The following is a 13,904-nucleotide window of genomic DNA, read 5'->3' on the forward strand; positions in this document are numbered from 1 at the left end:
ACTTAAGTGTATGTGACTGTTGTTTTCTCTGGTTCCCTGACGATTCAGACAAATAATGAGATGAGAAGATGTATCGCCTCATTTCAACATTCAACTGGTGGCTGTCCTGGTGGTGTCCAGCAAACAATGTGGGCTTCGTTGCTAATTGGAAGACATTATGGGGAAAGCTTGGCGTGATGGCATTTATCACACTTTCAGTTCCTCTATCTAGACATATGGCTGAGTTTACTCGTCCCATTCATAACAATAGTGAGACCAGGAGTCAGAGCTGCAGTCTAACATGCTCCTCTGCACTTCCTTTAGAGCAGTGTTCCAGCCATTGATATCAGATGTTCATTAAAAAAAAGGGACAGCACATTAATGAACAGAAATATTTAAATATGCCAGATTATAGCCACCGGCTAATTTCCATCTGTAAGCCCCAGGTACGTTGATGGTGCACACGTATACAAATGTACACAGAACCTGACAAAACACAGGTAGCATAACAACAAGCAGAAACCAAACAACATCATAAACTGTACATTGGTTAAAAACTAAAAGCTTATGACAAAACTAAAGGTGGCTGTGTGATTTTGTTATAAAGATGGTCCTAGAATAATTCACATTTGGGATTGGTCTTTTGTAAATCTGTCTTTTGCAAATTGGTGTTGGGATTTGAGGCTACAGATCTACTTACTTCTGGACATCAGAGATCCTTGTTTCTGGTCTCTAAACGGCTAGAGCCCAGCCAGTGAACTGCATGGCGTTAACTCCCTTCTCTGTAGCTGTAGAAGCAGTACAATGTTTAGTTTCTCTGTTTCAAAGGATCTGCTCTGAGATAGACTCGTTTTGTTAGAGTATTGTTCTACTAGCTGTCTTTATCTTTTGTTGATGTTTCTTTTAGATCCCCCTCAAGGATTCATTCAAGTGTTGTTCGACACATCAAACAGTTGCACTTTCTTTGGTCTGAAGTAGCAGATTAGTCTTCTCACAGGCCTGTGTTGGCCTGCTATGGTTCACTTGTCTATTTTCTCTTGTTGTAGACATCCAGATTTATGTCATCTTGTCATTTATTGGTCCGTGGCGGGCGTCTTGGCTGTGTAATTATGAGGTCTGCTGCTCTTACTGGTTTATGTGCGTTGTGCGGCAAGACACTTCAAAAGAAAACAGACGCAGTGGGAGCTAATTCAGTTGTTTCCTCACTGCCACCATGCAGACCTCTGCTCTCAAAATATATGATGGTGAGACTGGGTAACCTCTGTGTCAGCAGATAGCTCCAACAGAAGGAGGAGGCGTCAAACCTGATGGTGTCATACTTAAAGCCCTGCAGAGCATTTAACCAGGAGTATTTTTAGACCAAAGTTTAATCCAGGTTTAGAGGAAGACCAGATTCAAGTCAAAAGTAGTTTCAAAGGGTTGAGCACTGAGCCAAAAGTGAGCCAACTTAAATGATGTCACAAGATCTTATTTCAAACGAGCCAGTTGCCCAACATTTTATGACCTAACATGCAGGAACAGACTTGATTCATAACTCATGATTTCATCCACATTCAGAATTCCTAGATTGTCTTCAATGTATTTTTTTAAAGTTATTTAAAACAATTTTTTTTTGCACAAGCCGCACTTTACACCTATGCTAACTGTTGCTAGTAGGGATGCCAATTTCAGTATTTTTTCTTAACCGATAGTTAAACACCTTAACAATCAATTAATCGATTAATAATTAATGAGCAACATGCACGTCTTTTTTTAGTTTACGTTTTATTGAAACCATTATAGCAGCACAGTACTTGAAACATTAATTCATTAAATACAATCAGTTTGAACTACTAAAACAACAAGGCTCTTTTAAATGTATGACTGTCCTTAATTAACGACGCTGCTAACAAAACAATACCATCTGGCGCTACTGTCGTTTCTAACAAGGCTGATTGAAACTCCTTTTTAAAATCAACATACAGTTCTGTATAAAGGTGAAATAAAACCATTTGAGCCTCTTCACAATACACTTAATTCTTCTGTTTTGTAGGCAAATCAACATTTCTACACGTTCAGAAGGGAGTTGTGAGTGCATAAAATACTCTACTCACTGATTCCTGGAAATTGCACCCTCGAAAAGACGAGTTGGATAAGTTTCTCCGCTATAAAAAAGTTCATACCTTTCTTAATTTTATTTGGCCTGTGACATGGTTGGCATAGACAAGTGCGGTGGTGTTACAAAAATGAACTATTTTCAACTGAGCACTTTGCACAGCTGACGAAGAGGATGTTTTTGCGCTTAGGATGCTGAGCGCTGAAAACGCTGATCTGCATCGGGGTTTGTACAAAAAATGGACGCTGCCAGCACAAAATACAGCGTTAGTAGACACTGGCCCTTCCAGCTTCAAACACAAATGTCAAACGAAGCCTATCAAGGAATTCTGATAATGATCTTTGCTTATTTGTTCAATTAGAATTACAAAAATGTGTTTATAGTGCAAAAGTAGACACAAGAAGAAAGCAAATGGAGAAACAGAAGCTGGTTATATGGAGAGTGATGAACATATGCTACATAATCTGTAAATGTCTCCAACTTTCAAACTTCTCTACCAAAACTCCATAGTGCCCCTTTAAGGATGATCTCAACATGTTAAAAACAAGGCAGGACAAATGTAACATGACTGACACAGCAAAAAGTCAAACATAGGGTTTGATGAGTCAGCATTTCCTGCACAGATTTCAGTGCTGTGTGCAGTACAGATGTTAAATGTATGTATTTAGTGGAAAACCAAATTCTTTTTGCCGACATTTGTATAATAAACAAATACGTACAAGCTCTGCGGGGAACATCATGAAAACGTACAATGAATAGCTTGCATCGCCACAGTATGTTTTACAGCTTCTTTCACATGTTCATTACCAGTGTATTAAAGTGGGACATACTGGAACTTGTTCACACATCGCTTGCTTCCTACTGCATAAAAAAAAAAAACACAGTTAAACAGTATGGAGAGGTCTGAGGGAAAAACCGAGCAGTGTATATTTGTGTCTTGGATTAGTTAAAACTTAAGTTGCATGTTGTGTTGTGGCTTGAAATGTGCTTGTTTGTTGCTGTTCATTTTTTGTCTTTTAACAAGCTGCCGACTTACACTGTAAGAACTGACCACAGGACTCGCCACACAAGCTGGTTTTCATGCGTCACTGTTGCTACCAGAGATGAACTTACAACAGGCTAAACACAAATGATTCTCTTAGATGCAAGTAGAGGTTTAGTATGTGATACAAAAAAAAGATTACACTTGTTGAAGCCCTGTCTGTAATGGCAGTATGGACAAATGTGATAGCAATATAATTTACATTTTAAATCAAATCTGTGAAGCAATTTCCGAAATTAATCCCAGGTTCAACAAGTCCAAATATATATTGTAAGTAGGGGCAAGTGTTTCACATATGAACATATGAACTTTTTTACATATTATCAGTTAGGTCCAGTCTTTGCAACACACTGACTTATTTGAAGCACAGCTGAACTTCAATTCCTAAGTTCATGTAGGTTCACCATAGTACATTATTTTCACTGAAATGTGTGTAGAGGTAATAAAAACAGATAGTGTCAAATTTTTTATTTTTTTTAAATTTTTAAATTTTATTCCCCTAAAAAGCAAAACAAAACAAAAAACAAACACAATAGATCAATGGAAAAACAGAAAATACATAATGATTAGTTAATTAACAAAATATGCATTTTGAAAGAAATGTCCTGGAGGAGCCAAATAAACCCAGAGGAGCTTGTCGAGTGGCCCTCCTAAATTTATGCTTGCATGTGAAATGTCAACACTTGTGAGGTGAAAGGCACTGACACGTCTGTTGTGTCCTCAGGGTGTGATTGGAGACCCTGGGCCTACTGGTGACGCTGGACCTCAAGGTGCCTCGGTGAGTTAATACTAATTATTATATTCAACATATTTAAACTTTTAAAAGGGTTCAGCTATAAGATGTTGAATCTTAAACACTACTCCAGAATTTGCAGCAATAACAACAATACATAAATGTATTAAGAATGCCGAGGTATAGTTGCCTATGAATGCAAAGACTGGTTACAAAATAAGATTCCTGTTAACTCTGCATTCAGTGGAAGAAGGAGCTACTTTTTATAAGGTCCCTTAAAGGTTTGAAGGAAGGAGTCATCAGCACACAAACACGAGGGCTCGGATTCATTGCATTGTGGCTTTTATACACTGCGGTGTGCTAGTAAACTCACTGTTAACGGACACACACACACACACACACACACACACACACACAGACACACACACACAGACACAGACACACACACACACACACACACACACACACACACACACACACACACACACACACACACACACACACACACACACACACACACACACACACACACACACAGGGAAGGTGTCTTGCTGTGAGGTGGGCATGTAAAACAAGCGACTGAGAAGGATTTCAGGGACAGCCTGCCAGAAATACAGTGCACATGTGAAAACAGCTTATATTGTATCTACTTTAATATCATTAAGTGGAATAGATTAAAACAAATAAAACAGGTTTATTCATATGGAAAGTCCCTATTTCAAGTAATTCAGCTTTAACGCTGCCCATTGAAAAACCATAATTGTGGAATGTTATTCTATGTTTATGTACTCTTTATGTTCACACTCTTACATCCTGGTGTCTGTAATTGTGAGGCTGGTAAAGTCACAAGTGTTACACCCCACAACCTCACAGTCACACTTTATAGGGGAGCACACATACAGAGAAATAAACACACATGCATTACATGTATGCATATACCTGTAGTACACACAAACACACACACACACACACACACACACACACACACACACACACACACACACACACACACACACACACACACACACACAGCCTTCAGTTCTGATGTTCCTGAATTAACTCACAGGGGAAACCCATGTTAACATATGAACACACACAGACCACACAGTCCTCTGAAGCAGACAGGATCGCGTGCAGAGGAACCTCTCCCACTGCACCCAGAAACCAAACCCTTCTTAATCAAGCTGAAATTTACATGAAGTGCTGTGAAACGAGAACTGTGAATGCACGTCTTATTATCGTAAATAGTTTTACTATACACTATTACACTGTCCCAGTTGTAATTGCCCTGCAACAGAGGCTGCATAAAACTGTCTCCGCATTCATTTCAGGCTCTTTGGCTGTTACTCAAAGTCTAATTGAAAATCTACAGAGGCTCAAATGCATCAATGAAAGTAGAAGTAATATCTCTGCACACATTTCACAACATGAATGATATGGAGCTTTTTGTTACATCTACCAGCTGGGTTAAAGCTGATGTTATCAGAAAAAAATAAATCATGTTACACAAGGTTTTTATATGTACAATTTGGACTGATAATTGTTAAAAAAAAGTGTTGCTATGATCCTGAATGATCCTTGTGGTGGGGGGTTATTATGTTAAATAATTCAGTCACCGACACAGTAGTTGAAGAGCAACACCAATGCAAGCACAAGAGAAGAATGTGATGCTTAATGCAAAGTCCTTAAATAAGTATAAATCTCAACATGCACATTCTACAACATGGCAGCAATGTTTCCTCCTCTCACAATTGCATGAAAAACTGATTGCTATTCTAATCTGCAATTGAAGAAACGTGTAAGCTGCAAAGGATGATAGGCTTCTAAAGCACTCTTCTTCTTTGTAATTCCTCTCCCTCCCCCCCTCCTCCGGCCCTCTCAGTTTGTCTGTCGTCCCACGTTTCCTCGCTCTGCCCCCTGTTCACCTCAGGGTGAACGTATGATGGTGTTTCCATAACCACGATCTGCCAAGGACAGATAATGGATCCTGCTGCTGACAGATTGATGAGTCAGGTGAATGTTATGATGCAGGGCCCGCTTCGCTTAATGCGTTTGTGGATTTCTTTCAGGTTTAAATGTTAGTCATCAGTGCTTATGCTCTTCATCTGAAACACGGAAGCATCTCATATTTGCAGGACAACATGGTGATTTTCTCCATGGTACCTGAAAAAGCCAGAGGTCTCAAATCAGGGTTAATAGTTCAGAGTTAATCTTACATTCACTTGACATCACCTTCCTCCACAGTCTGACATACCATTTGAATAAATTACCACTGCAGATAAGTGGGACTCTCCTGACATCAGAATGTGACGCTGAACACCATTTTTTCAGAAACGGATTCAGAGAGGAAGACAGAGAGTAAACAGGAAGTATTTTTAATGTTAGCAGAGCATAAGCCCCGATGCTGTTACTGAAGGAAAGCCACCGTGTCAGACACCTGCTGATATCCCGATCCATCATACTTATTTCAACCCTGAGGATTACACTTCATTGACTTTATCACACATAGTCACACAGCAAACTTATCTGCAGCGCTATCATCAGTGCAGGTTCACATATTCTGAATCTAAAACACTTTGATCCTCCAGTATGAGCCAGTGGTATTTGTACAAAAGGAAGGGAGTCTTTCAGAGTCCCATTTTCAAAGCCTTTAACTCTCGATAGATCACAGTCTAACATCTGACACATGATGCATGGCATGACAGGTGTAGCACTATGCACCCGCATCCATATTGACTTAATGCAGGGATATCATGACCATCTCCTTGTTTGATGTGACAGTTCCGAAATTGTGGGACTGTATTATCCAAAAAACTAAATAAGTAACAGATGTAGGCTTTTCTATTGACTTTTCCATCAATCTGGTACAAAGTGGCTTCTGATTTCACAAGGAGGAACAGAAGAGACACTGTAGAATCAGAAAAGTCTAAAAGAAAAACATCAGAGTTGTAGCCAAGTTGTAGAAGTGTCATTTGCAGCAAAAAGTACAAAAATACCTTGCTAGATATACACTTAGGGTCAGCACACCCAACTCTAAAGTCAAAATGAAGCTTACTATTTGAACAGATCATCAGCCAAAGTGCAACAAAAGAATGTACTTGTAGTTGTGTTTGCGGCTACCTGCCCAATACTTTCACTAAGTTTTGGGTTTTTCTATACTCTAAATGCTCAAGTATGTTCTCAAGCTAGTCAATTACTCTGTGCAGGGAGCAAATAATGGATTTATCAGAGAACTTTCATTTGACTGCTACAATTGCAGAAAGACTGAAACAAGGACATCAAATTGCCGCAATAAAAAAACACAGCAATGAGCTGCTTTAAAGCTCCTCTGTGTTGATGCATGGCCATGAACTTCATTCGGCCTGTCCCCGATTCAGGATCTACTTAGTCAAGCCTGATTGGCCAAATTTTACCTAAAGTCGACTGACAGTCGAAAGTTTTGTTGTCTTTTTTTTTTTTGTTGCACTTATTGATCCATGTTCACATTTGAGTTTAACCACACCATTAAACTATTTGTCTTCTAGACTTGGAATAACAATTTATTCTCCGATAGGACATCCTTTTTCTGCACAGCAGAAAACAGGCACTGACGGCCCAGTGTGTGCGGGTCAGACCAGCCACAAACAAACAACGTATTTTAACTCACTATTTGAAGATTTACTGAACTCTCCTGATCATAATAATCCACCATAAAAAGTCCCAACAATTTAAATCCATTAAGAGATTAAGTCCAAACACATTACATCCATAACGATCAACGGAAAAAACTCAGCTACTCCGCTGACCTTTTGATGACACTTGATAGCAGCCTATAACAGCCAACAAGAGCCTCTGTTGAAAGGAGGTTCCTCCCCCTGTTCTCCCCCAGCCAATTGCACGCAATTCTGCCGATGACTGACATGTCTTGTAGTCAATGAAATTCTCTAAACATGGATAGTTCTCTTCTATCAATACTTCAGGGTGATTTATTCACGCACACACTAAGGAGATTTAAAGTACAAGTGGTTTTCAGTACTCCAGTAAAAGTTTTAATAAAGTCATATTCATACCAAGATAGGCTATGAGTCGAGAAATGTTTGGAGAAAACAGGAAAATCTATGTACAATTAGACATTAAACACTTGCATATAGCTGGAATTAATGATCCTTTTGCTCCACTATGAGACTGGCAGTCGACTATGTTTAAGAGGATTCATTAAGCCCAATGATGGAGGCTGCCATATTGGAAGTGATCAAGAAACAGGCAGAGAGGTGAGACTTAGGCCTTTAGCCTCATGGCGAACAGCTTCAATAACCCACTTGACAGTCAAATCAGCCCTACCTCTCACGATGCCAAATTATACACACGTCTTTGCCTTAATTTTATCAAAATGGTTAAGTTATAAAAATGGGTTTTACCATTCACAAAATAAGCTAAATACCATTTCTTAATTTGGCTGTACAGATGTTTATTTCTGCTATCAAATAGGCCTTTTAACATGGAACCTAAATGGGGATCTTTAGCCTCTGCAGCCGGCCTCAAGTGGACACTCAAGGAACTGCAGATTTTTTGCATCTTCACATTGGCTTCATTTTTCAACACAGAGGTTACCACATGACATAAGTGGTTATGTGTGGGTTTGTCCTCTTAAGAAATACATTTAGAAATTTGACCCAGTGTTTATATTATGAACCTTGATCTCAGATTGAGTGGTCAACCGCTGTATCCAAAGTAAAGAACCAGCTGTCAAGTTCAATTTACTGGCCGATATTTATGGAAAGATCCAAAAATGGCTGTCAGTAGGTCTACAGTACAGTTTTAACGCAACCAAGCAAGTGAGAAAGCCTTGGAACAAGTGTTACCATGTATAGTCTGTTACATGTGCATCCTGCAGAGTTATAACAGTTATCCTTCACTGTGTTTTCTGCAGGGTGCTCAGGGACCACCTGGAGAGGCGGGGCCAAAGGGACCTCAGGTAACAAACCCAAAACTAAACTTTTTGAAAGGTAGACTTCAATTCACCCTTATCAGTTGCTTACCTCCTGTTTTCTTGATTGTCTATTCAGGGGGAGGCAGGATTGCCTGGGCCTGAAGGACCATCAGGAATAAACGGACCGGTCAGTAAACCATCCACGCTCCTTACAATATTCTTCAATATGCTGAAATCACATATTGACACCCATGACAATACATTTTGATTCCCAGCCATCATATGTAATCTCAGATAGCTAAGTTGTTGTCTCTAATGAATCCCTTTTCACCTGGGGCCTGATGAACAGAGAACTTAATGAGGATAATATCACCATCAGAATCAGACACAGATGGAACATCATTTTCTTGGAGGATGCAGGAAACAGTCATACGTAGTTTGATCACTTTGACAGGTCTATGCTTCCCAACAGTGAAGCTTTCTGCAAGATCATAAAAAAGAAGCTGGCAACATAGAAGTAGCACATGTCTCTGTTCACTCCCCCAGCCAGCAGTAGAGTTAGCAATGACAAACACAACAATACAGCCTCTAGGGAATCTGGCAGTCCAAATTAGGAGTAAACTGAACAAGAGCCCGCCCCCCTCAAAAGTCCTTATTAATTCAGGCTGTTGACTGTTGTCCCAGTTGGCAGTGGAAGTGGCATAAACTGTCCATACACAGACAGGGTGCACTTTTAATTGTAGAAAACACTCTGGCTGCAGGACATTTTTGTTTGCAAAATTCAGTTTAAATAAAACCTATTGCAACTACTCATAGAAATATGACGGAGGATTAGGGCCACACAAAAAAAAAAAAAAAAAAATCGACATTAAACGCGTAAATTGACAAGTTCTAGACCAGCCTGCGCGCAAATGACTCTTCAGGAAAAGCCACAGTTTCTTGCAGTATCTTTTCAGGGTCCTGATATTTTAATGACAATGTGAAGATGATGAGTGGTGTAGTTTCAAATCTGCATAAGTAAAGCCCCAACACAACTATTTATGCCAGTTATCTGCACTTGTCTGCCTTGTTCAGAGCCACTTTGTGTCCTGTTCATACATCATTTTACAGAGAAACAAGGTCTTGAACTAACTGTTTTTTACCGACTACACAAGGAAGTAGCCTATTTCCTTATTAGTGAAACCTTCACTAAAGTATAACAAGATGCTCCATGTTTGTCATTTGAGAACAGGCTGCTGCTGCTCTTCTGATATAGACTAAAATAATTACTTTATTCTTTTATTCTTTAAAGGCTTTAAGGGAAATTTTAGATTAATTTTTTTTAACAAGGCCCTAATCCTCCATCGTATAGAAACAATGATATCTGAATGAAAAACATAAAAATACCAGGATAGAATAATTTTTTTCATCTCCTTTGTGTTTATTTAGCATGATTTGAAGAAAAAAAAGTCATGTTTTTTTGGTTTAGGACAATTTAGATAAATGTTCATTATTAAAGGAACCCAACATAACCTTTCCGCTTAGGTTGCAAAGATCCTAGAGATATGAGGCTTTTGAAAGGCCTCCAAAGAGTGACATCACAATAAGAACAAATACCAATAAAGGCTCAGACCTTTTTTTGACGGCAGACTTACAAGGGTTAAAGTATCAGCCTTTTGGCTAAGACCTCTCCATTAGTGTATCCTATTTGTTCATGTGTGTATTTCAACCTATATGTGCAAACACAAACATAGGTTGAAATACACAAACATGTTCAACAACAGAGTGCAAAATTGAATTTCCCCCTCACAGGATTAATAAAGTATATCTTCTTCTATATTCCTAATTGTCACTCATGTAACAAGTAGGTACTAGAGTTCACCTGTTTTTGAATTTTGCCTATGAAGAGTGCAATCCTACTAAATTATATCTCTTCAACGAGAGGTCCAAACATATAACCGCTCACATTAGAATCTCAGCAGTCAGCTCATAATGTGATCATTAATTTAGCCCAGGCGCCGTATGAGACCGTTTGGTTTATTTAGCAGTGTCCTTAAGGTGCTGAGTGGTTGTTTAATTACCATCAAAGTGTGTGTGGGGTTGTGTCTGTACATACTGAAAGGGCACCCCCCTCTGGTATACAAGATTACACACGACCAGATGCAATTAAAGTGGAGAATTGTGAATACACAGTGCTCCATGGTGATCAGCAGCTGCTGTTGTTTATAGCTCTGCTGCCCCCTTGTGGGGGAAAAGAGACAGTACAGATAGATATGACGAGAGGCGTATATTAAAAGCTGCATTGAGAGGCATTAAACACACGTTCAAGACAAAAAACATTTGCACTATGGAAACAAGTTTGGATGATCTTAACAGATGTGTAAAAAGAAATATAAGAGAAAAAGTACTGATTTGAAACTTAAATTGGAGTTACATATATATATATATGTATATATATATATATATATATGTAAAAGTGTTATATATATATATATATATATATATATATATATATATATAAAAGTGTTAGTTGCCTCTGAATCATATCTCTCTACCTTGTGTAAAGCAGCTAAACTCAGGAGTAGCCAACTGCAGAGATCACCTTTCAGAGGTCACCTTTCTTAAACCACAAGCTCTTTCTTCATCCCCCTCTTTCTATTCCTGTCAGTAGACGAGAACACTGTGATGACGTCATGCCTGCAGAGAATCTCTGACTTCTCTGACACACACAAATGCAGAGTTGGGAAGAGGGGGAAGGACCCGACAGCCTCTGTGTCTAGGCAACTGCATACAACATCGTGACGATAATTTTACAAAGAAGTCAAACTAATTGTCATTTGACCCGGCCGACGCCAATCAAATTTGGCATTTCAAGTGTACACATTCATGGTTTGGCTCTTTGTTTGTCAATAGACACACAATGACTGTGTCTCTCATTCCTTGAAATAACATTCGTCACATGAATTCATAATCAAGTCATGTTTTAGTTGACTATTAACATTGGATTCTGTGGAGATAAAGATCTCGTTATAACCAGAAAAGATCTCGTTATTACGAGATAAAGATCTCGTTATAACAACATAAAGATCTCGTTATTACGAGATAAAGAGAGAAAAGCATGAGGGTGGTGGCGATGAGGAGGCGTGGGTTTGTTTATGGGAGTGTACAGTACACCAGTGGCAGCTCATTACAACATTTCAGTATAAACACCGTAGCAGGCGATTCTGGCGCCGCAGTTGTTTTTCATGGGGTTAAAGTATTTTCAGTAAATGCCTAAGCGTATCTTGAGACACCACATAGCCATCTTGAATACAATTCAGATGCATGACTTTATATCGGTGAAGCATACCATATCTATTTAACTGATCCTGGAAGAATGACGCTATGTCAAGTAGATCAGAGTGTGCTTTGCTTTCCGTCTGAACAACCTTAACGCCTTCAGATGCCTGCGCTAAGTCGACAAGCTCATGAGAATACCATCTGTATTACTCAAAGATGATAATATTTCGCAATGAGATGAACCGAGAAACACAATCAAATCAATAACCCTGGTCATCGTTGCCTTTTGATCTTCCACCCTCCTCTGTCTGCCACTTCATTAACCCTCTAGTATCTTTTAGTCTTTGTAATGTGTGTCTTTTCTCGTTATAACAAGATCTTTATGTCGTAATAACGAGATCAAGATCTCGTAATAACAAGAAAATATCTCGTTATTACGACATAAAGATCTCGTTATTACGACATAAAGATCTCGTAATAACAAGAAACCAGGCAAAAAAAAATTTCCCCACATGAATGCAATACACTTCCGTACAAACTACATAAATCAACCATAAATAATATTAAGTTAGTTCTACAAATATAGTATTTATCTGGTGATATTTTAGACACTGTGTGCACTTTATGCTACAGAGACATTTTAAAAAAAAACCTCTTCATTCTAATCAAAAAACTAATTCCTTTTTGTTTTTCCATGTCCTCTATGAAGGCAAGGCTTTTTTATTTATTTGTAAAGCACCATTCATACATAGAGCAACTCAAAGTGCTTTACAGTGTTGAAACAGGACATAAGAGCATTAAAAGAAGATATATATGATATGATATTAAAAAAAAAAAGACATTAAAGTACAAAATAGTGTACAGCAAACCGGTAGAGAATGTTCACTTTTGGAGTGGACGTAATAGCCTCACTCTTTAAAGGCAATATAATGTAGCCGACATATCACTAGATCAAGGTCTTTAAATGTTCCTTGAAGTGAGAAACATGTGGCAACTTGGCCTGAGCTATTGTTTTCAACCAACATAAGGCCAGCGTTAGCATAAATGCTGTAAAGATATATCTGATCAGCCTTTCATCGAGATGAAAGCATTGTTTCAGTCTACTTCTGTCTGAAATCAGGGATCTATTGTTTCAAATTTGAGTCTTAATGTGTGTGTGTGTGTGTGTGTGTGTGTGTGTGTGCGTGTGTGTGTGTGTGTGGACCTGAGCCATCTCATTTCTCCCTCAGTGCCTCCTGACTAAGCCGTCACGCACTCTGTCACATTCAGCCCAAAGCTCTGTGTCTGTCTCTTTCATTTCATCTTTTCTCTCTCTCTCTCTCTCTCTCTCTCTCTCTCTCTCCCCTCTCATCCCCTTCCTCTCTGGTCCCCGTCCCTTCCCTCTCCTCCCTCTCCCTCTTCATCTCTCCTTCAATATCTCTCTCTCCACCCAGGGAATCCAGGGGCCCCGGGGGCCGCCCGGAGAGATCGGCCGAGATGGTCCCAAGGTCTGTCCGTTGAATGTTATAATTAGTTATTATGCTAATGTCCTGCTGCTCCCCAGCCGCTCGGCTATTCTCAGCCTGTTATAATGTTGTACCCTCCCTCCCGGTTCTCTTGATGTTCCCGTAGAGAAAAAAAAACATTTTGCTTGAGAGGGAGTCAACTTGTTTGCAATCAAATTATAGGTGTTTCTGAATTTGTGATGAACGCCATGCTGCCAAGGACACTTTATAGATTTAGATTTTTGTCCTTCAAACAAGTTCCGAGTTTTTAGACATTTATGCAAAGTGAGGCTCTACAACATGTTGCTAGATGTGGGGGCTTGCTGTTGATAGAAAGAAGCTCTAATGTTTTAGTTTTGTACTTTTGTAAAGTGTTGGGATTAGAACGAGACAAACACAAAGAA

General features: G+C 39.1%; 1 protein-coding gene across 1 annotated transcript in view; it reads left to right on the forward strand.

Annotated features, from left to right (window-relative positions):
- The window catches only part of LOC132994636 (collagen alpha-1(XXI) chain-like), a 72,392-nt gene that overhangs the window by 27,451 nt on the left and 31,037 nt on the right, over nucleotides 1-13,904 (forward strand). The window contains exons 19-22 of the mRNA XM_061065122.1: nucleotides 3,841-3,894; nucleotides 8,759-8,803; nucleotides 8,895-8,945; nucleotides 13,450-13,503. Of these exons, the coding sequence (XP_060921105.1) occupies nucleotides 3,841-3,894; nucleotides 8,759-8,803; nucleotides 8,895-8,945; nucleotides 13,450-13,503 (204 nt within the window). The remainder of the gene's footprint in view (nucleotides 1-3,840; nucleotides 3,895-8,758; nucleotides 8,804-8,894; nucleotides 8,946-13,449; nucleotides 13,504-13,904) is intronic.

The sequence above is a fragment of the Labrus mixtus genome, chromosome 19, assembly GCF_963584025.1.
Source record: "Labrus mixtus chromosome 19, fLabMix1.1, whole genome shotgun sequence".
In the NCBI taxonomy this organism is placed as follows: Eukaryota; Metazoa; Chordata; class Actinopteri; order Labriformes; family Labridae; genus Labrus; species Labrus mixtus.